The sequence below is a fragment of the Bidens hawaiensis genome, unplaced genomic scaffold (genome assembly GCF_021521415.1).
Source record: "Bidens hawaiensis isolate Kalapana, Puna unplaced genomic scaffold, B.hawaiensis_p1.1 tig00023051_1, whole genome shotgun sequence".
Lineage (NCBI taxonomy): Eukaryota > Viridiplantae > Streptophyta > Magnoliopsida > Asterales > Asteraceae > Bidens > Bidens hawaiensis.
In genome coordinates this window covers 226,172-247,118 of record NW_027493604.1, presented here as the reverse complement: position 1 = coordinate 247,118, position 20,947 = coordinate 226,172, and the positions used below count along the sequence as shown (strand labels likewise).

Genomic DNA, 20,947 nt, shown 5'->3' with positions numbered 1-20,947 from the left:
AAAGGAGAAAAACTTCATTACCAAAATTAAGGAGACAAAAAGTACGTATGTTTAACTAAAGTTAAATAGTCAAAAAGTATATACATAAAAATTTTGTGACAAAAATATAATGAAATAAAGTTTGTAACTAATGTTGAAATGTTAGACGACAAATATTCAAAATTTACGTGAAAAACTTTTGTGAACTAAGTTTCTAAAGTTGCATACTTGCATTTTTAATTATATATATAATAATTTTATTATGAGTGTACACTGATTTTTTTTCTTTTGAACGGCCAACAACCATTGAATGCCTTGATACATCGTACGGGGTGATCCAATGGTAAAAGGCCATCGCCAACTGGCCCAATTCAGCCTTACAGAGCCCTTAAGCGCCTCCAAGTTATCTCCAGTTCTGGGGAAAACCCGCCCGCCCGAAGGCCCACTGGTGGTAAAACCAGGACACCCTCAGGATTGAACAGGAGATCACAAATATCCCAGTCTTCCTTCATTGAGCCACTCGTATATCTCCCAAAATGTTATAAATGATGATTAAACTTGAGTCTCCATTGAAAAAGTGACGTCACATTGGAATTTTTCACTTTATTTCTCTCGGGCCTATATCCATTTGAATTCCAATTAAATATCGATTGATTTAATTTTAAATATTGCAAAAAGCAAAGGATAACGAACTTCACTAGCATATAGTCTTTGTTCTTTGAACACATTCTTTATGCATATTGACGGCTTAAACCCTTGATTATAATATCTCATGTGTGACTAAATTGACCAACGACCAACAAACCGAACAAAAGAAGATCACTTAGTGAAAGAAATTCAACAAAGTACTTCTCAACGATAATATAATTGTCAACTATTGTTTTATCTCTTAATACTTGATTTTAGTATTATTTTAACTTCCGTCAACATGTTCAACAAATTATTATTTTAAAGAATAACATAAATAAATATACAAGCGATTCAGTTGGATTGTGAAAGTTTATGTAGTTGATTAGTTGTCACATTTAATTTCTTAGTTGACAGTTAATACACGGGTCTCACAAAAAAAACTAACAGTAACCGATATTGGGAAATGCAATTCCATCATGCATCACATATTAAATCAACTAGGCAAGCAAAAGTACCCTACATCATACAACAAATCAACTAGACAACAATCCAATCAAGTAAGACATCACAAGTTGCACCTTCAACCTATTCAACAAATTATTATTTTAAAGAATAACGGAAATATACAAGCGGTTCTGTGAGACTGTGAAAGTTTATGTAGTTGATTAGTTAGTCACATTTAATTTCTTAGCTGACAGTTGATACACGGATCCCAAAAAAAACTAACAGTAACCGATATTGGGAAATGCAATTCCATCATGCATCACATATTAAATCAACTAGGCAAGCAAAAGTACCCTACATCATACAACAAATCAACTAGACAACAAGCCAATTGAGTGTCCTCCAAGTATAAGACATTACAAGTTGCATTCAAAGATAAAATCATAACTTTGTTACCAAGATACAAATCATAGGAAGAATTGCCTTATTTTACTTGACTTGCCAATCAAGTTTAAGTTTAGAGACCGATTACCGACTTCTTTCACCTCAAAGAATCGCACGACGACCCAAATTACTATTAATTACGTTTACATTGTGCTACTAATTTCCTTGAGTTCACTAGTAGGATGAAAAGAACCAAAGAACAAAACCACAAAAAACCAAAACTAGAGGAATGAAGTGGATTGCGTTCTCGCCAGAAGACTTGCAGTGTTCCTTCTTCAAGACGGGATCATAAACTGGCAAGCTATCGTCTATCGGTTGGGCAGCCTTCCTTGGCGGCGATAGGTTGAGGAAATACTCATCACACCGAAACATGGTCGCTGACGATGATCTATGCATTCTCAAAAGGATTCAAGAAACCAAGAGTTTGTGAATTGAATCATTGGTGCTTCAAGACTTATATAGGAGCTCAGTTTAGCATACCTTTGCTTCAGGCTAAAGAGGTTTTTTTTTTTTTTTGGGGGGGGGGGGGGGCTTTGAAACTAATAAAAGAGATGTAAATGCAGTCTTGTTCAAGCAGCTTCAAATGTAATCAAAAGCATATGCATGTTACTATGCCAAGTTACAATACAATATGCAGCCATTGCTTTCTTAAATGTATATCACATTCAAGATTTTCGACTAATTCTGGTTTACATGAAGCAAAAGATCAACAAAACTGAAAAAATCACAGCACAGTGGGAAAAAGCTGCAAATTTTTCTGCAAATGTCTCGACATAAAATATTGTCACTCTATAACCTCATAGCATCATAACTTACCTTTGAAATGTTTAATAATGGTAGTCTAGTCCTCTTGTTAGTTTAGTTTCATTCAATATAGAACTTGTTTCTGACAGGTGGCAGCATCGTACCAGACGACAACTTTATCTCATACCCGAGATCAACGTCCATTAATCGATGATTTTGTTCTGATCGGCTCATTGAAAAATTAACAAAGATCGTGTCGTCTTTGTTTACACGAGTAGATGTATGCAAAAGAAAGGCCTGCAACAGGTACAAAAAAATAGTTATATTAAATGTACGAACTTTAACGAGAAAATAAGATAGAAACATCAACGCAAGCATAAATCATATTTTGTTATTAACTTATTATTACTAACCTGTTGGCCCCAATGCGTGCCATCGATTATGCTGGGAGCCGTTGTCAGCTCGACCTCACACTCAGCAGGATCCTCCTTACTTCCCTATAATAGTTTAAAAAATATATATACAAAAATTAATCAGCTAAGCTTCAATACTCATTGAAAAGTGTTAATACATAAATAATAATAATAATAATAACAACAACAACAACAACAACTCACATTAAACTGGACATCAAACCAACCGCCAAACCCGCACAGCCACGTGTCCTCTTTGGTAATTGTTGATGATATGCTAGCTTCAACTGTGAGAATATCATCAACAGTAACCGTTAAACAATCAATCTCCTTTAAAACAGTAGCTGTTCCAATTACTTGATTTGGATCCAGGCTGATCCACAAAGAATTCTACACGATAATATCAAATAAATTATTAGCTTGTTACAAAATAATGATATATTATTTAGTTAAGCGGATAACAAGTGTTCCAACCTGCAAGTAGTACTTTTTTTGCTCATCGGAAAACGGTTTCGTTAAAACACTCATATCCACACCATAGTAAGTTTTAGTATCTGTAACAAAACCGTGCCAGTCATCCATACATCCTTCATATTCATCCATTTTCTGGTCCGATATTTCTGATCTGATTGGTGCTAACCACATGCGAGCATGGCTCGGGTACCTACAAAAACAATAAAAATATAAACATGTGCATAAATTACAGAAGTCCATATAAAACATTTGTGAAATAGCTTACATAACTCCGGTTGGTTTTAGCCAACGATCACGCGCACATATTACAGAATCAAACATGGATTCGCGCAGAAGAAAATATCCCATCCACTCAGAGATGATTACATCAACTGTTAATCAGTTTCAAATATGAGAAAAGAAAAAGATAATATTAAAAAGGGGGAAATTAGTAAAAGAGTGACAACAAAGATGACCTTTTTCGGGCAAGGTTATGTCTTCAATTGAGCCCTCGATTACTTCAACAATATCCTGAAGGTTATTTGCTTTAACAAGATCGCGTGCGTGTTCAGCCATTTTAGTAGCTTCCACCGCATATACCTTCTTTGCCCCTGCCTGAGCTGACCAAATTGCTAAAATGCCACTACCTGTTCCTACATCCAGCACAGTCTTTCCCATAGAATAATCACCAATTTAGTCACAGTTCCAAAATTCCAACACATGTTCAAATTCATTGTAACCCAAATGCTACACAATAAAATTAGTTTTGAGTTTACATCAACCGCGTTACTCTAAAAAATCAAAGAATTGTTTAAAACAAATCATGTTGATGAACAATATTTTCTTTGTATTGAATAACTAAAAACCAGATCTCTTTATAAAAAGAGATTACAAAGAAAATTAGGCCCGCAAACAAGCCAAACGTTCGGCGATCTGCTGGTGAACTGTTCGGTGGGAAATTCATTATGTTTGTTCGCTTAATAAATGAATGAACACGAACATAGGCCATGCTTATTCAATTGTGTTCGTTTACGTTCGTTTATGTTTGTTTATGTTCATTAATGTTTGCTTGTTTATTAAAAGTTTTTAATATTCTTTAATAACTTCTCTAATCGTATCACATAGATTTATGCAAAACTATATTTGGTAGCTTAACCGAACTATTAACCATTCTCAACTAGCTAAATCAAATAAAACATTGTTTGTGTTTATTCATTTGTGTTGGTAAACCGTTCTCGAACAAGTTCATTTCCATAATTAATGAACAAGAACAAGAAATTTCATTCTGTCTAATGCTCGTGAACCATTCGCCTATGCAGTTGATATCACCGATATATCAACTGATATATCGGTTATCAGTCCCTTGGCGATATAAGTCAGAATATCGGTACCGATAATATCAACGTTATTGACCGATATTTGACATATTGGACTAATATTTGACCGATATATCACCGATATTCCCGATATCAGTGTTTTAAGTTTTAATTATCAACTTTTAGTCTTTTAGTGTTCAATGTTATTGTTTTAAGTCTTAATCAATTGTTACTTGCTACGATTGTTAGTGTTTTGCAATTTGCAAAAGGTTAATTTGTTAACGATAGGAGACTATACTGAATTATTAGTGTTAAATTTCTATATATATGAATTTTACATGATATCCCACCGATATCTCACTGTGATAAACAATATCTCAGATATCGGTCCCGATATTTTTCCGCATTAACTGCTTAGCCATTCGCTTACAAACATAAAGACCGTGTCGAAAATGATGATGGTAAAACACTAACCACTATCCTGATGTTGAAGCTAGAGACACAATAATAATAAGTTAATAACTAACAAACAAACTTAAAACAGAATAATAACAAACTCAAACAGAATAATAACAAACTAACTAACTTAAAGATAGAATATAAATACATAATAATAATAAAATTAGAATAAATTGGGTTAAATAAAACCCTAACGTACTTTTCCGATGAAGTGGTGTTTGTTCCTGAATACAGAGTTGTAATAAGCGTTCATACGAACACGATCAGAAAGCATCTCCTTCTGGTGGTAAAGAAAGGCGTATGTGCAGAAATAGTTTGCGAAATCAACGCCTTTGTCCACCACCGCGGTGGCGGTGCCATTGCTGGTGGTGGCCTTGGTAACCTTGTCGCCGCCGTTAGCCGTGATTTCCATTAATGAAAGATGTTTGTGTGAGACTTTGAATTAGGGCAAAAGTGACGACGTAGTTGGATCTTTAGTTGTTATTATTATTATTATTATTAACAATAGTGAGCCAGATTTGACTTTTAAACTAACTGCATTAGAGTGATCAGTTAAATCCATGTTAAATGAACAATAACGGCGTCGATGACAGCAAACTCATACAAACCGTCGCGTCATCGTTACATTATATTTCAAACTTTTTTAAAAACCTTATTTTTCTTTACAATAACAAACTTTCACAAGCTTCATTAAAAAAATATTAAACGTGTATATGTATAATATATAGATACAGATTTTGATAAAATGACTTAAGAAATGTATAAATAATTAAAGTAATTATGTTAACAATAGAATAATTATTACTTCATAATTTTTAAACTATTTTATTTTTTATAACATAATTACTTTAGTTAAATCTGTAATTACTCTAGTTATTTTTTGTTAATTTTATTTGTACCGAATCTTATATTTGTATATGTGAGAGAGAGAGAGAGAGAGAGAAAGGTGGTGCCACATCACCGTCCTTTGCAGGTCTGTGAAGAAGGACTTCATATCCAAAAACTTCACTCTACAACAAGGATAACAAGGAGGTTTGTGTCCTCCAAGTCTGTCCATTGCTATGTAGATCCAAACCTAGGTAAAAGGATCTTGACGTGATGGGATCGTGAAAACTTTTTGTGATTATAAGATGCTAACACCCGGTGACCGGTTCTTTTCATAAACATGTATAGTCAGGCGTCATATATGATTTTTACCTGTATTTATCATAAACTTATTTTTACCCTAAACGCTAACATACTCATTCTTCCCGCAAACAACCAATTATATCTACACAAAAGTTTTTCTTTTTTATTTATTTAAAAGGCCCACCATAGACCGCATGTCAGGCGCCCGCTAGTTTGAGAAGTGTAGCCCCCATGCAAACCTTTTGCATTCTTCCTACAAATGGGGTTGGCACGGTCAAAGTGCAAAACAAAAGGTTACGCTACGGTTTAAAGAGGAGTCGGGTTTAGCCCGTTTCAAGATTTATGTCTAAAGTGAGTTTGCTAAGTTGTTTTTCATGCTTGCTCAGGCTTGGCTTGCTTATTGTTGATTAACTGTATATGTATATATACATATAAAATTATTTCTAATTACAATATATATTGATTTTATATGTGACTGTAAAATAGCTGTTGATTTATCATAAGTCTTGTAATATAATTACTACTATTTATTCAAATAAAAATTATTACACTTATATAAGTAATAGGTTCGTTTAAGTTCATGAAACTAGTCGGACTCAAAATATGATGCTCGGGCTCAATATAGTTTGAGCACTGCTCGATACGAACTTTAATGACTAAATCTCAAATAGCTTAAGAGTGGCTTGATCATTTACACCCCTTATACAAGCACATATATTATCTTAACGACAGAATATATCTTAAATATTCTGCATTTGTCAAATCGTTCACATATCCACAAGATATAAAATGAGAAACGCTCAAAGCAACAAAGAATTGATCAACCTAATTTGACCAATTGAAAATAAAACACAGCCCAAATCGACCCATTTATAAGTAAATCAGTCGAAATGGTCACCTCTAGTGTATGGGATTTCTTAAACACAAAACCACTTACTGAAAAATAAAACATTCATTATATTTTATTACAATGACTGTAATATAGAACATCACTTGCATGTACATGACACAATAATTACATAACATTTTAAAGTAAAGGTACCAAGACTGCAAAAGAAAATCAAAACCAGAGAAACACAAGTGTGTTTGAGGGCATGTTTCAATTTTCATCAGTCATGCACAACTGTAAAGATTCTCTCGGATGACAATAAACACACCCGGTTTCAAGATCTTGTGACCTCAAAGATGCATTTAACCGACTGTACACCAAAATCCCATACACGTTTTTAATATTCACCTCGCGATCTCTTTAATGAAAGCAATTTCAGCCTTGCGTGTTGGTGAAATCAAGACTTTATGGTCAACCACTTCATGTTCCGATCCTTCTTGACTGCTTGAATTCGACCCTGAGTCGCTCATCTTATCTTCTGTAATATCATCAAAAAAACACATCTTTATACAATGTTTGACATTAAAAGTCAAAGGGATTTTAAACACATACCATATGCATGATAATACTCCGGCAAGTGTCTAACGGTAGTTGATTCAAGGCTATCAGGAATCAGACAACGGAAGAGAGCACCTGAAATGACAAAATTGCCCTTTTATGCATTAAACCAGTAGTTTCGATTTGACCCGTTCGAGAAAAAGAAAAATCCAGCGATTTAATGCATACCAAACTTTGCCAATCGGTTCACCCACCCGGGAATCCTTTTGCAATGTAGCCTATGAGAAATATCATCTGTAAAATGGTTGCAGTTTTTCCAAATTAGGTGATATGTGTCACCATGATATTCAGAAGCTATGGTCTCTATAAATTCTCTAAACTCAGAAGCTGACATGTCTATATGTCCGAGAGAAATTGAACATCTGTAAATAAAACCAGGGCAGCTTCTTGGTTCAACTTCAAACACTCCACTAATCGAGTAGTCATGAGCCCCAAACCCGTATTCCATACCGTACACTGCAACAAGTTTCCATCAACCGTATGATCATATCATCAATATGACCGGAAAAACAAGAAAATTAAAGAAAGTCAAAGTTGAACAAATCATAAAACTTGAAAAAGATTGATAAATTCCAACAAAGTGACAATTTTTATACCAATTTCACAAAAAACACATTAACCATAAACCTCATCAAGATTAAACTAAATAATCAAAATTTAGAAATCCCATGAAGCATATGCAACTTCTTCATTTTTTTATTTTTTTTGCATAAAAAATATCATTTAGCATGAAAAAATCACACCCAAATCTTTAAAGATTGATAAATACCAAAAAAATGACAGTTTTATACAATTTCACTAAAGCACATTAACCATCATGCCCAAAATCACTTTAACAAACCTCATCAAGATTCAAATAAATGATCAGAATTTATCACAATCCCAAGAAACATATGCAATATGCCAATTTCTTCATTTTTTTTACAGAATAAATGTTATTTAACATGAAAAATATCACACCCAAATCTTTAGATTTGCACATTGGTAAGCTAGACATGCATCTATCAACATCATCAACATTGCTCAAGAACCCTAACTCCGACGCATATTGTTAATGCTAAAACAGATTGATAAATTCCTACAAAGTGCCAATTTTTATACCAATTTCACCAAAATAACCAAAAAACCTCAACAAAATTCAATAAAATAATCAGAATTTGTCAAAATCTCAAGAAAGCCATGAAATTTCTTCATTTTTTTCACAAAATAAATGTCATTTAGCATGAAAAAGATCACACCCAAATCTTTAAATTTACAAATTAATAATCTAGACATGCATCCATCAACAATGCTCAAGAACCATTACTCCAACGCATTTTATTAATGCGAAAAGATTGATAAATTCCTACAAAGTGCCAATTTTTATACCAATTTCACCAAAATAAACAAAAAACCTCAACAAGATTCAATAAAATAATCAGAATTTATCAAAATTCCAAGAAAGCTATGAAATTTCTTCATTTTTTCACAAAATAAATGTCATTTAGCATGAAAAAAATCACATCCAAATCTTTAAATTTGCACATTGGAAAGCTAGACATGCATCTATCAAGATCATCAGCATTGCTCAAGAACCCTAATTCCGACGCATATTATTAATGCGAAAGCAGATTGATAAATTCCTACAAAGTACCAATTTTTATACCAATTTAACCAAAATAAACTAAAAACCTCAACAGATTCCAAGAAAACTATGAAATTTCTTCATTTTTTCAGAAAATAAATGTCATTTAGCATGAAAAAAATCACGCCCAAATCTTCAAATTTACAAATTAGTAATCTAGACATGCATCCATCAACAATGCTCAAGAACCCTAACTCCAACACATATTATTAATAACAATAAGAACCCATCTTTACAACATAAACAACAAAATTTATAAAAAAAAAATAAAATATAAAATAAAGAAATTAAATTTACCTTCAATACCCGTATGAAAAACACCAAATCCAAACCAAATGCTGTAATTATTAAAAGAAGTGAGGTCATAAACATTCAAGAAAACCTCTCTATCCATAAATCCAACATTTGCATAATTTGAAGCAAATGTGCCACCACCCATTTACAATCTCTTTAATATTTTAAACCAAACAAATTAATAATAATAATCAAAACCCCTTTATGGGTTGTTGTTGTTCCCGGGTTGCATTAAATATTATTAATAATAACAACAATAATAATGATAATAATAATAATATGTGCCCAGAAACACACACACCGCCGGAGTGAAACTTTTTCACGAAATCTTTGAATTAAATCGGTTTAGAAATCAATTGAAGGCTCGGTTCTAATATTTTTGATGACATGCATTTACAAATGGTGAATGAAAGGGTGTGAAGCATTCCAATCGAGCCCGAGTTTGATCAGGCTTGAGTTCCGGGCGTGCTGTTTTACGAGAGTTTGAGCTTAGGCCTGTCTTGTTTCAACTTTTTTTCTAAAGTTTGATTCTGACTCGTGAATTATTTTAATAAGCTTGGGTTTGATTCTACCTATTATTTATTAGTTAATTATATGCATTTTTAATTAAAAATAAAAGAAAATTTTAAAACATTCTAAAGATAATATTGAATTATCTAAAAATAAACTAAAAATAAAAGAAAATTTTAAAACATTCTAAAGTTAAATTCTAAAGTTAAAGATAATATTGAATTAATTTACATAGATCTTTTCATTAGTTAATTTACAAAGAACGATCGCAACATGAAATCATATTGATTTGCAAAGCCCTAGATCGCGTTTCCATTTTGAAATTATTGTGACACAAATTCATCATCAATTGTAGATATTGTCCACTTGTTTAACTTGACAAGTGTTTTGATGTTAACGCGATACATTTGAGGTTCAATTAGGCACGATGCTTATGTGGTCCCCACTTAATCAAACATGTTACTAATTCCGTCATATCTCGGGCCTAGTTTGTGTTGACATATCACCTCAACTTGACTTAAACCTTTCTTATTTGATCACAACACTCTTATTAACATACTTGACACTTTTACTTTGTATATTCGACACTTTGTGCTTTGCACACTTGACTCGATCTAGAAAGGTTAAAATAAAGCAGAAGATTCATTGCCTTAACAATCAGATCTTGTATTACTACAAACAAAGAAAGTCCAAGGCTTGAATCAAAATAAATAAAGAAATAAAGCAGAAGTTAAAATCCTAAATGACTCTTTTCTTGATTTTTCATTTTGTTTTTCTGTTTTTTCTTTTCTTTTCTTGACTCTTTTGTTTTTCCTTTTTCTTGCCTTTCTGTGAGACTTTTCTCGACTCAAATGAAAATTAAAATTGACACTTATTTCATAAGACAACTGTGATCAGGTAAAGAGAGGTTTGGGTATGACATGTGTAATTACATTTCATCCTTCATTGATATGACTTTAACGGAATCATGCAACCGCTTCTTAAACGTATAGCCACTAGTAACGGCAAGAGTTTAAGTTTATATCACCCAACACTTACTTGTTTGTCAAGCCTATCTACACATCGATGAATGACCTTGTAGCCTTTTGTTCTACTCTTTTCACGCGCTAGGATCATTACATACCAATATATTATCACTTTCAACAGGGTCGAATCAAATTCTTAATTGAAAATTTTAAATGTTCGACTCCCTCTAGACAGGAGCTCCCTCTAAACGGGATAATTCTTTTTGGAGAGCTCACATTGGGTGGGTCGGTTCATTTATTAATATAACAAATCTTTAACCGACAACGAAATCGTTCATTTACTTTATCTTTATATTATTTATGTTCGGTCGTTTGATTTACCGCACACGTCTCAAGAGTTTATCAAAAATAAAGCCGTTCGTTGTCGGATCCGGTTTCGGGACCTACATTTGTTCTTATCTATATCTACAATTCTATTGTTATATTGTAAATAAGTTGAAGTAGGAAGTTGATAATACATAAAAAAAAACTCACTTGTAATTGAACTTATTAATTGCAAGTTGAACTGTATTAACTTAGAATGTGTTAATTCCTAATGCAACTATGTATATATTATGCCTCCTTAAATCTATGGGAATGTATTGCATAACCTCGTTTACTAGCTTCACACACCTTTAAAAGAGTTCCTATCCTAACCTTGTTGTTGAGATTGCACTATCCAATAACATGGTCAAACTTATACTTATTTGAAAAAATCTTAATAACGAAGATAAGAGTGACACCCTAATAATGGAAATTTAACAATATTCTAAAACAAAGATTCAATGAAACCCTAAAAGCGAGATTTAGTTAACCCTAGGACGGGAATTTAGTAAGCCCTAATTTATATATGTATTCTTATTTTGAATAAAACTCTCGATCAATCATGCGCCCTTTCGAGATTCTCATTTGTAAATTTATTCTTACCTTAAAAATACCCCTAATAAAAGAAATTCCCCAAATCTAGCAACAAATTTTACACGTATATAGTCGCAAAGTTAAGTAAAATGTAATTTCAACACTATCATGACATGTATAGCCGGATCATATGCATAGCACATTAATCATTCATGCTTATTTTGGAGTTCTCCTTTAGAAAGTCATCACTTACTCATATTATAAGAATGACTTAGTTTACACTAAGCGTGTCTCTAAATATCAATTTTAAATTGACTATTTTGAATCAACCCCGATATAAGAGGAACATGTATAACGCTATTAGGGATACAAGTTTTGGGTGAATCAAACTATTATTTTGTGAAACAACATTATTAGTCTAATAACATGTATAACACAAATTCGTCGGATAAGAAAATCTCATCAAACTTGTTAGTCAACCTTTTCGTGTTTGTCATTCTCGCTGGCTAAGAATGCCTTGACAAATAATTTACCTGTTCACCACATCATTCAAGTTGCAAGCTTACAAAGTTTGTCGGCAAGTTTATAAATTCCCCAAAAACGTTTCAAGCACCATCCAACCCAACAAGTTTTCGAATTTTATCTCGAATAGGAATACATATGGATCTAGTGTATTTTACCGTTAATTTTGGATCATAAATGCACAAACACTAATTCCAGATAATACTTATCAATATTTAGGATACCAACAAAAAACTTAAAAAACCAAAAAAATATATACATGCAATGAATTTTTAGAGGCGAAATCAATGCATTATTATCTTAAAATGCATATGACAAACTTAGACAACAATAAACATCCAAATTCAACAATTAAATAAAGTTACTTATTTATAAAAACAACATAAACACCAACTACAGTTCTTCAGATTTCACAAGCACATCATCGTGAACCTGATATCCACCGTTGAAGTGGATTCTCAAGTTCATTGCGATTCAATTCAAGTTGACTCGCATAGTATTCCAAATCCCACGAGTCCTCTTTCGCTAATACTGGCTCCACTGTTGACGGTCCAGCGCCACTAGAGTGCACCATTTTCACATGGTTCTTCATCTTGATATATGTCCCAGAGAACTCGCAAGTCTCATGAGCACAAGTTCGAGGTTTATAGTTCAAGTAGCATCGAGCCCATGAATCGACCATCCAATCCCTTACTTTCCCACGGCACAAAGGGCAGACTATTTTTGGTTCTGAGCTGATCTTGAATTTGCTGAAGCAACGTGAATGGCCAGGACCGGTGCCACAAAAGTAAGGGCGACAACCATTTTCGTGCGAAGGACACAAGAGAAGTATCGCTTGGTGTGGATACTCCATGCATATCACACACCGAACTTTTTCACATTCTTCAAATATCTTTTCCTCCCTTTTTGACATGTTTATCTGTTTGTGACAAATCAAATGCATAACTTGATTGTAAACATTTATACACATCAAATATTCAAATTAAAACAACACATAAAATTAAAAGTATAAATACAATATAAGATTTTAACCGCGATTAAGCATAGTAAATAATCATAGAGCATAAATCAAGGTTTGGCAAGAACTATATACCGAAGATGGCTTCTTTTGGAGATCGACCGATGAACAACGAAAACCTTAAAACTATTTTAAGGGAGAACAAGAGAAGTAAGATTTAGAGTACGGTGTTTCTTGTTGCACTAAGGATGAATTTATAGGCAGAAGTTCTTGGCACATGTTATATGGAATTTTTTTATATTCATATTTTATTTTAATCTAATAAAAGGTAAACCATAATTAAACCTTTAAATATTTTGTTTCCAGGATTTTGTTCCCACAGTATATTTGATTAATTTTAGTTATATTGAAATTTAATGCTCCAAATTATTTTTTCATGTTTTATAGTAGTTTAGCGACAAACATGTGACATACAACTCAGATAAATGAACCTAAGATGTCATCTGATCATAAGTGATAACATGTGAGTAATTTTTCATCACACACTTTTCATGGAACTTAGAATTAAGGAGTGTGTTGCAACTTTCATGAGATTGATAAAAGAAAAAAAAATGTTTTTGCATATACTATAAGTTAATTTACAAAGAACAGTTTCATATTTAATTCAATGCTAATTAAGTACCTAACATTGCCTATCATAACCACGATATATATTAGTGTAAAGTGTAAGTTAACAATGTTGAGACTATGGCCTTAATTGGTTTAGCTAGGTTTTCTTGTTTATTGAATTTTTTAAATCTTCATTTCGTCTTAATCGGTTATACACTTGCAAATTCACTAATCATATGAAAAATAAAAGAGTAACTTCAATTTGTGATAAAGAGTATGCTAAAATGCAAGGAAATGTGTAATATGCTCCATTACTCCCATATTGATATGTGTTTTGTGACAGCGGTGACCTAGTTTCTTTTTCATTATTCCACAAATTTGGTGACTTGATACTCGACTTCTCAAGTAATTTGCTGGAATTTGGTTGCACGCATTATGTTTAATGTTAACTTTAGTTTATTGAAGTTGTGCGCTCAGTTGTGCAAAGTTTGAAATGTTGATCGAACTACGGCATTAAATATTGGCTTAGCTAGGTTTTCTTGTTTATTGAATTTTTTAAATCTTCATTTCGTCTTAATCGGTTATATACTTGCAAATCACTAATCATATGATAAATAAAAAAGTAACTTCAATTTGTGATATAGAGTACGCTAAAACGCAAGGAAATGTGTAATATATTCCATTACTCCCTTATTGATGCGTGATTTGTGACGGTGATCTAGTTTTTTTTTTCATTATTCCACAAATTTGGTGATTTGATACTCGACTTCTCAAGTAATTTGTTGGAATTTGGTTGCACGTATTATGTATTAATGTTAACTTTAGTGAATTGAAGTTGCACACCCAGTTATGCAAAGTTTTGAAATGTTGATGGAGCTTATTTCATAGAGATTTATATATTATTAAAACTTCTAGTTCCTTTTAGGATACGGTAGAATGTAATCTCACAAAGAATCAATTGGTGGAATAGGACTCCAAGTTATAATCATGTTTAAATACCTCAAAGCTCGTTCGAATAGCTTGCAATTAAAATTGGCACGGCTCTAAACGTGCTGACTCAGTTTGTAAACAAGCCGGGTTCAAGGTTTGAAGCTGACTTGTGCTTAGATGGTGAACAACCCTAATAAACTAACATTTGGATATGTAAGAGCACTATACTATAAGAAGGCATGCTCATATTGTGAGCATTGAAAATTAAAGAATTCCTACCCTAACCTTGTCATTTACTTATGTTGAGATTACATTATCCAACAACAATTACAAACTTATACTGATTAGAAAAAAAAATTAATAACGAAGACTTAACGACACCCTAATGATGGGATTGTAACAAAATCCTATCGGTTAAACCCTAATAGCGGAGATTTAAAACGTGCAACAGGATTCATATTATATATGTACTCTTATTTTGAATAAAATTCCCAATTATGCGTCTCGTGATTCCAGTTTGTAATTTATTCTTACTTTATAAATTTGTAATAGAAACTCAACAAAATGTATCAAAAACTTTAACACGTGCAAAAGTAAAATAAAATGTAATTTTAACACAACATATTACATGACATGTATAGTCGAGTTAAATGCATAACATACACATTGGCCATTCATGCATTAGATTGTAGTTCTCATTTTGAAAATCTACCTATCTTTCTTCCTCTCTCCCATTTCCGCTCTCCGTCTCTCCTTCTCTCTCTCTGAGAGAGAGAATCATCACTTTGTGTATACTAAATATCAATTATCCATTTTAAATCATATACAGTATAAGATGAACATGCATAACACTTTGGGGGGGGGGGGGATTCAAGTTATTTTTTGAAACAAAATAGTAAGTCTATTAATATGCATGCATAACACAAATTCGTCCGATTAAAAAAACCTCACAATCAATCTTTTTCTGTTTATCTTTGGTTAAGAATATGTTTTGACAAAGTTTTTACCAGTTCACCCCACCATCCAACTACTTGCGAGTTTGCAAAGTTGTTGGCAAAGTTAATGTCCCCAAACACATTTCAAGCACCGTACGTCTAACCGAACAAGTTTTCATATTCTCTCTTCAAGAGCAATAATTATGGATCTTAAGTATGAAAGGGTGAATTTGAAAATCTTTTTACTAATTAGGAACAATCTTGGCTCATAAATCCACAAAAACTAATTCCTTATAATACTTTTCAATATTTAGGTCTTCAGGATACCCAAACAAAACTGAAAACTATATACTTGCAACTATAATGATATGTAGAGGTTATTTTTAAAAGGTTATTGTTGAAATAAACCAAAAGCACAAATTATTCCATAACTGAATCATTTTTTGAAAACAAACATCAAACTTAAACAATAGAGAAATTTGATAGAGCAAATAATAAATTAAAACAACATCACACAAACACATCATAAATTAAGCTGCCTCACAAAAGCTTGCAAATCCCACAAGTCTTGATTCATTTGTGGATCAACTCCTGATGAGTCAGCATCACTCGGGTGAGCCACTCTCACGTGGCTCACCAACTCCTTGTAAGTCCCTTTGAATTGGCAGGTCTCGTGAGCACAACTTCGCTGCATAAGGTTCATGTAGTGCCCAGCCTGTGGGTTGAGGGACCAATCCCTTACTTTCTTATGGCACACAGGGCAGTATAGTTTGTTGGTCTTTCTTGAGTTAATGAGTCGGCTGAAACAATGCGAATAGCTAGGACCGGTGCCACAAACATAAGGGCAACAGTTTGGGTGCGAATCACAAAAGAGAAGTATCGCCTGATGAGGCGACTCCATACAAATAGGACAACGAATTTTTTCCAGGTCTTCAATGATCATCTCCTTGTTCTTTTGAGACATGTTTATCTGCCAAACAGTTATGTTATAATAAATAATATATGCAAAAACTTATGTTATGGTAAGTTGTAATTTATTCATAGAAGTGATTAGTTTTAATCTTCTAATTCAGCGTGATAGTATATGAAACAACAATTATATAAGTATATAATATATTAAATATCATATATTTATAGCTATAACTGTGTCACATAAAAGGAACAATTTTAATATTCATAAAAAAAACTGATTGATTTTGACAGGGAATAACAAACAAGTCTTTAATCTTTAATAATCAACAAGTACAAACCCTAAACTCTACTAAAACCCTAAAAGTCAAAGCATTAAACACACACAATCTGAGAGATTATAGCAAGCGAAATGATCTTGGCAGTTAGGCCTGTACACAATTCAAACGAACACGAACATTTTATGGGACAAATATTGACACACACGATCTGAAAGATTCTAGCAAGCGAAATAATCTTGGCACTTAGGCCTGTACACGATTCAAACGAACACGAACATTTTATCGAACAAATATTTACACACACAATCTGAGAGATTCTAGCAAGCGAAATGATCTTGGCACTTAGGCCTGTACACGAATCAAACGAACACAAACATTTAGTCGGACAAATATTTGTGCTCATGCTTATTTCTTTAAAAAATAAACATGTTCGTGTTCATTTAATCTAAATGAACAGTTCACGAACATAAGTAAACATAAATGAACAAAGATAAATGAACATATGAACCAACGAAAAAAGACACAAAGATAAATAAACATAAATCAGGGTTTTAGCAAGAGTTTTACCAAAATGATTATGATGAAATAAAGAAGAATGGAGAGGTGCGTCATTTCTGTTGCTCTAAGGCTGAATTTATAGCCAATGTTCTTGACGCTTATTAATTATTTGAAAATTTCAATATCAATATCAATATTTTTAATCCACTAAAAAGTAAAGCTATTAAACTTTTTTTATTTTATGTCCAAGATTTCACCAACAAGACATTTAATTGTAAAATTATATGAAAATTAATTCTCTAAAACTCTTTTAATTCATGTTTATGCATGGTAGATTTGGGACAAAACGTAGGACATACAACTAAGATAAATGAACCTCGGATACTATTGTTTCATCACACTTTATGTACAACTAAGATACACTAAAAGTTAATTTAAAAAAAAAACAAATTTCATTCTTAAACTCATTAATATTATTAATTACCTTACCTTCCAAAGCGCAAGAATGATGCTACAGCATGTCCCCCATGTAAGATAACATTAATTGCTATGATTGCGACAACTAAGATCGTGTTAGACCATGCGGTATACTCTAACCCCTCTTAACTTCACATAAGCATCACATCACTCATTTTTCTCTCTTTCACTCCATCTTATCCAAAAGAAATGGTTTAATCCTCTTAACTCCATCTCATCCATATTAATTGTTAATTTAATATATTGTTTTTTGCCTTAACATGTGAAAAGCATAATCTATGATCCTTTTTTAACAAATATAACACAAGTGGGGAGTGGTTTAATCCATTTTTAAAATGTCATGTCATCTTAATTTATATTGGGGTTAGAGTATACCCATGGCCTTAGCATATATCCAACCGTAAAGAAATTGAAAAAGAAAAAAGAATATGAGAAATACAGGATTCAAGCCTAGGTCTTTCAAATGAAGGGCTACATGACCAATCCAACCAAATGTCCTTGGTTATCTTCATCACACAAGTCATTTATAGAGTCCATGGTCCGTAAAATTACATATATAGAAAAAATGTGGGATCACTTAACCCAATCCCTAAATGGTTAGTCTGCGGCTGATCAGGGCATTAAGTTCCTTTATGTTCCAAATGAGAAATACACGAACATATGGCTACGCATTTTCTACACACAAAGTTCTTTAGTCATTATGCATCTTAAGTATAGAGTCGTTAATAATTAAAAGTCTGTATTACACGAAAACACCGTACTATTAACACGCTCAAATTTAAAATCCTCGCTAATTGCACTTATAGATTAATAAAGTCAATAAACACTTTACCGCTTACACACTTATTACACACTAGTCACTACTAGTAGTTAACTCTCCTTTCTTGTTTTTTTGTTGTTGAAGAAGCACACATTTTTCAATGAAGAACATTACCGTATATAGGAGTCTTTGAATTTTGAAGCTTTAATATTATTTATTTATTTTCCAAATTCGTAATTTACAATGGTGTTGCATTTATCACAAACTTCGTTACTTTAAACAAAGAATGTTTATCTTTAATACGGGTATGGATATATTTGTTCTAATCTTATATATGATTTTATGTCTGAGGTGTTCGTCGAAAGTAAACTTTGAGGGATTTGTGAAATGTTTATAAAATTAACGAAAATCACCGTTGGACAATATCTGTCGATCATTACCAAAGGATCAACAACGGGTCAACTAAAACTAAATGATAACAAGTGAAAATACATGTTAATCCCTAGATAATTACTGACAAGTACCATAACCAATAAGTCTAGATTATCATTGATGGACCATCAACTTTGGTAAATCCAAATGAGATCCTTGTTTGTGGGAACTATTTTCAGACGAATTCGCTTGATAATCTGTCAATGATCGTAAAGATAGTATGTTAGATAAGATTATCGCCTATCACTGGAAACTTTAAGCATCATGGGGTATACCCTAACCACTCTTAACTCTACAGTCTACATAAGTACCACATCACTCATTTTTCTCCTTTTCACCCCAAAGAAAATTGGTTAATCCTTTTAACTTTATCCCACCCTATTAATTGTTAATTTAATATATTGTTTTTTGCTTTTTAACCCGTGAAAAGCATAATCAATTGTCACTTTTTAACAAATATAACACAAGTAGGGAGTGGTTTAATCCATCTTTAAAGTGTCATGTCATCTTAATTTATGTTGGGGTTAAAGTATATCCTATGGCCTAAGATTCACGCACGAGGTTTGTGAGTGGGAATCATATTGCAAGTAGTTGTCCGTCGATATAGGTTACTATAAATGGAAACCAACCATAGCAATAAACAATTTCGAGTTTCTTTTATATCCCTAATAGTAAATGCTTCAACAAGAATTACATGAACCCCGTTGTTTTGTCGATAACTAGTTTGACAAAAAAGTTAATGACATAAGAATTAAAATTGATCATACTTATCGGAAGGAGGTAAGGAATGTAGTTTGTATCCTACAAGTTAACATAGAGCCATCCTCTGCGTAAATGGCCACCTCGTGTGTATCGGTCTACTTTCAGCATCATCATCTGTGTAAATGATAAGCTCGTGCGTGCTAGTCTAATTTCTACATAATGTGGAACTATTAGTCGATTAATGATGGAATGGAACATGGACTTATAATTCAATGCAAACTAAAAGCATTTCGTGGTTTTTTCTTGCTCTATTATAAATGATATTTTGCTTACAAATTCTTCAGGCGCAACAAAGCTAGGAAACACCCAAATCTTAATTTTATAGAAATGTAGTACAAAAGTAAATGCATGTTATATGTAATATCTAGACGCGTAATGTATTTTTATCATATATAAGTAATCATATGCGCGTCTTTAATATCAAAATGACCTAATATGATTCTATGTAACCTAAACCAATATATTAACACAAACAAAGCCTATTTATGGTAGATTCTGTAAAAATTAATCATATACATGTCTGTAACACCATATTGACTTGTTACGACCTAGACTAACTCACCAACACATTACAAAGCCCTTTAAGATTCAATAGTCTATAATTAGTTAATCATACATCTGATGTGAACGCCTTATGTGACTTTGTGTAATCCGCTAGTCACCACCAGCCACCACTCGAACAAACCTTCGTCACACCGTTTTTATTTTATACCAATTTATGATTTATTTTTGTGAAAGGCACGACACATTTAACTTGGAGGCTAAGTGAAGGGTCGCTAAGAATAACTATAACACTAAATTTCACGGTTTTGCCCCAACACACTGAGGAGTTGACGAGTATGGTACAATATTAAAAGAGGTTTCTAAGTGTTTTCTAGCAATGTGTTACATTTATATATGTTTTTTTAGGTTTTAAAGTTATGAACCACAAGTATCAAGTTTTTTGAGAGTCCGCACACTTAGAAGAAGCAGGGAGGCGTCTTTTGCAGTTTTTGATGGTATTTAGGAATATGACAGTATATAGGGTGTTGGCATAAAAGATTATGCAAATATCTTATAGAATGCGCCATGATACATAGAGGCATGACCGTGTTTAGAGTCTCAATGATAGAAATGGAATTCTGATG

At 32.7% G+C, this 20,947-nt stretch overlaps 2 protein-coding genes across 2 annotated transcripts; both read right to left on the bottom strand.

Annotated features, from left to right (window-relative positions):
* Positions 1–2,212: 2,212 nt before the first annotated feature.
* Positions 2,213–5,294, bottom strand: LOC143566776 (protein arginine N-methyltransferase PRMT10-like). The gene is made up of 7 exons (XM_077053382.1): positions 5,082–5,294; positions 3,584–3,776; positions 3,394–3,499; positions 3,129–3,318; positions 2,859–3,044; positions 2,655–2,738; positions 2,213–2,538 (listed from the first exon to the last, which is right to left on the bottom strand). The coding sequence occupies exons 1-7, from the start codon at positions 5,292–5,294 to the stop codon at positions 2,362–2,364; spliced, it is 1,149 nt and encodes a 382-aa protein (XP_076909497.1). The 3' UTR covers positions 2,213–2,361.
* Positions 5,295–7,137: 1,843 nt separating this feature from the next.
* LOC143566779 (deSI-like protein At4g17486) lies at positions 7,138–9,520 on the bottom strand. The gene is made up of 4 exons (XM_077053385.1): positions 9,379–9,520; positions 7,626–7,913; positions 7,452–7,532; positions 7,138–7,377 (listed from the first exon to the last, which is right to left on the bottom strand). Exons 1-4 carry the CDS (start codon positions 9,518–9,520, stop codon positions 7,244–7,246), a joined length of 645 nt encoding a protein of 214 aa, XP_076909500.1. The 3' UTR covers positions 7,138–7,243.
* Positions 9,521–20,947: the final 11,427 nt, after the last annotated feature.

Excerpts from the sequence above, each read along its gene's own strand:
- LOC143566779 (XM_077053385.1), bottom strand. The coding sequence starts at position 9,520 with ATGGGTGGTGGCACATTTGCTTCAAATTATGCAAATGTTGGATTTATG. Across the intron at positions 7,914-9,378 it reads TTTTCATACGGGTATTGAAG|TGTACGGTATGGAATACGGG; the intron begins GTAAATTTAATT and ends AACTTGTTGCAG. Across the intron at positions 7,533-7,625 it reads GAACCGATTGGCAAAGTTTG|GTGCTCTCTTCCGTTGTCTG; the intron begins GTATGCATTAAA and ends TTGTCATTTCAG.
- LOC143566776 (XM_077053382.1), bottom strand. The coding sequence starts at position 5,294 with ATGGAAATCACGGCTAACGGCGGCGACAAGGTTACCAAGGCCACCACC. Across the intron at positions 3,045-3,128 it reads AAAAAAAGTACTACTTGCAG|AATTCTTTGTGGATCAGCCT; the intron begins GTTGGAACACTT and ends ATTATCGTGTAG. Across the intron at positions 2,739-2,858 it reads GGTTTGATGTCCAGTTTAAT|GGAAGTAAGGAGGATCCTGC; the intron begins GTGAGTTGTTGT and ends AAACTATTATAG.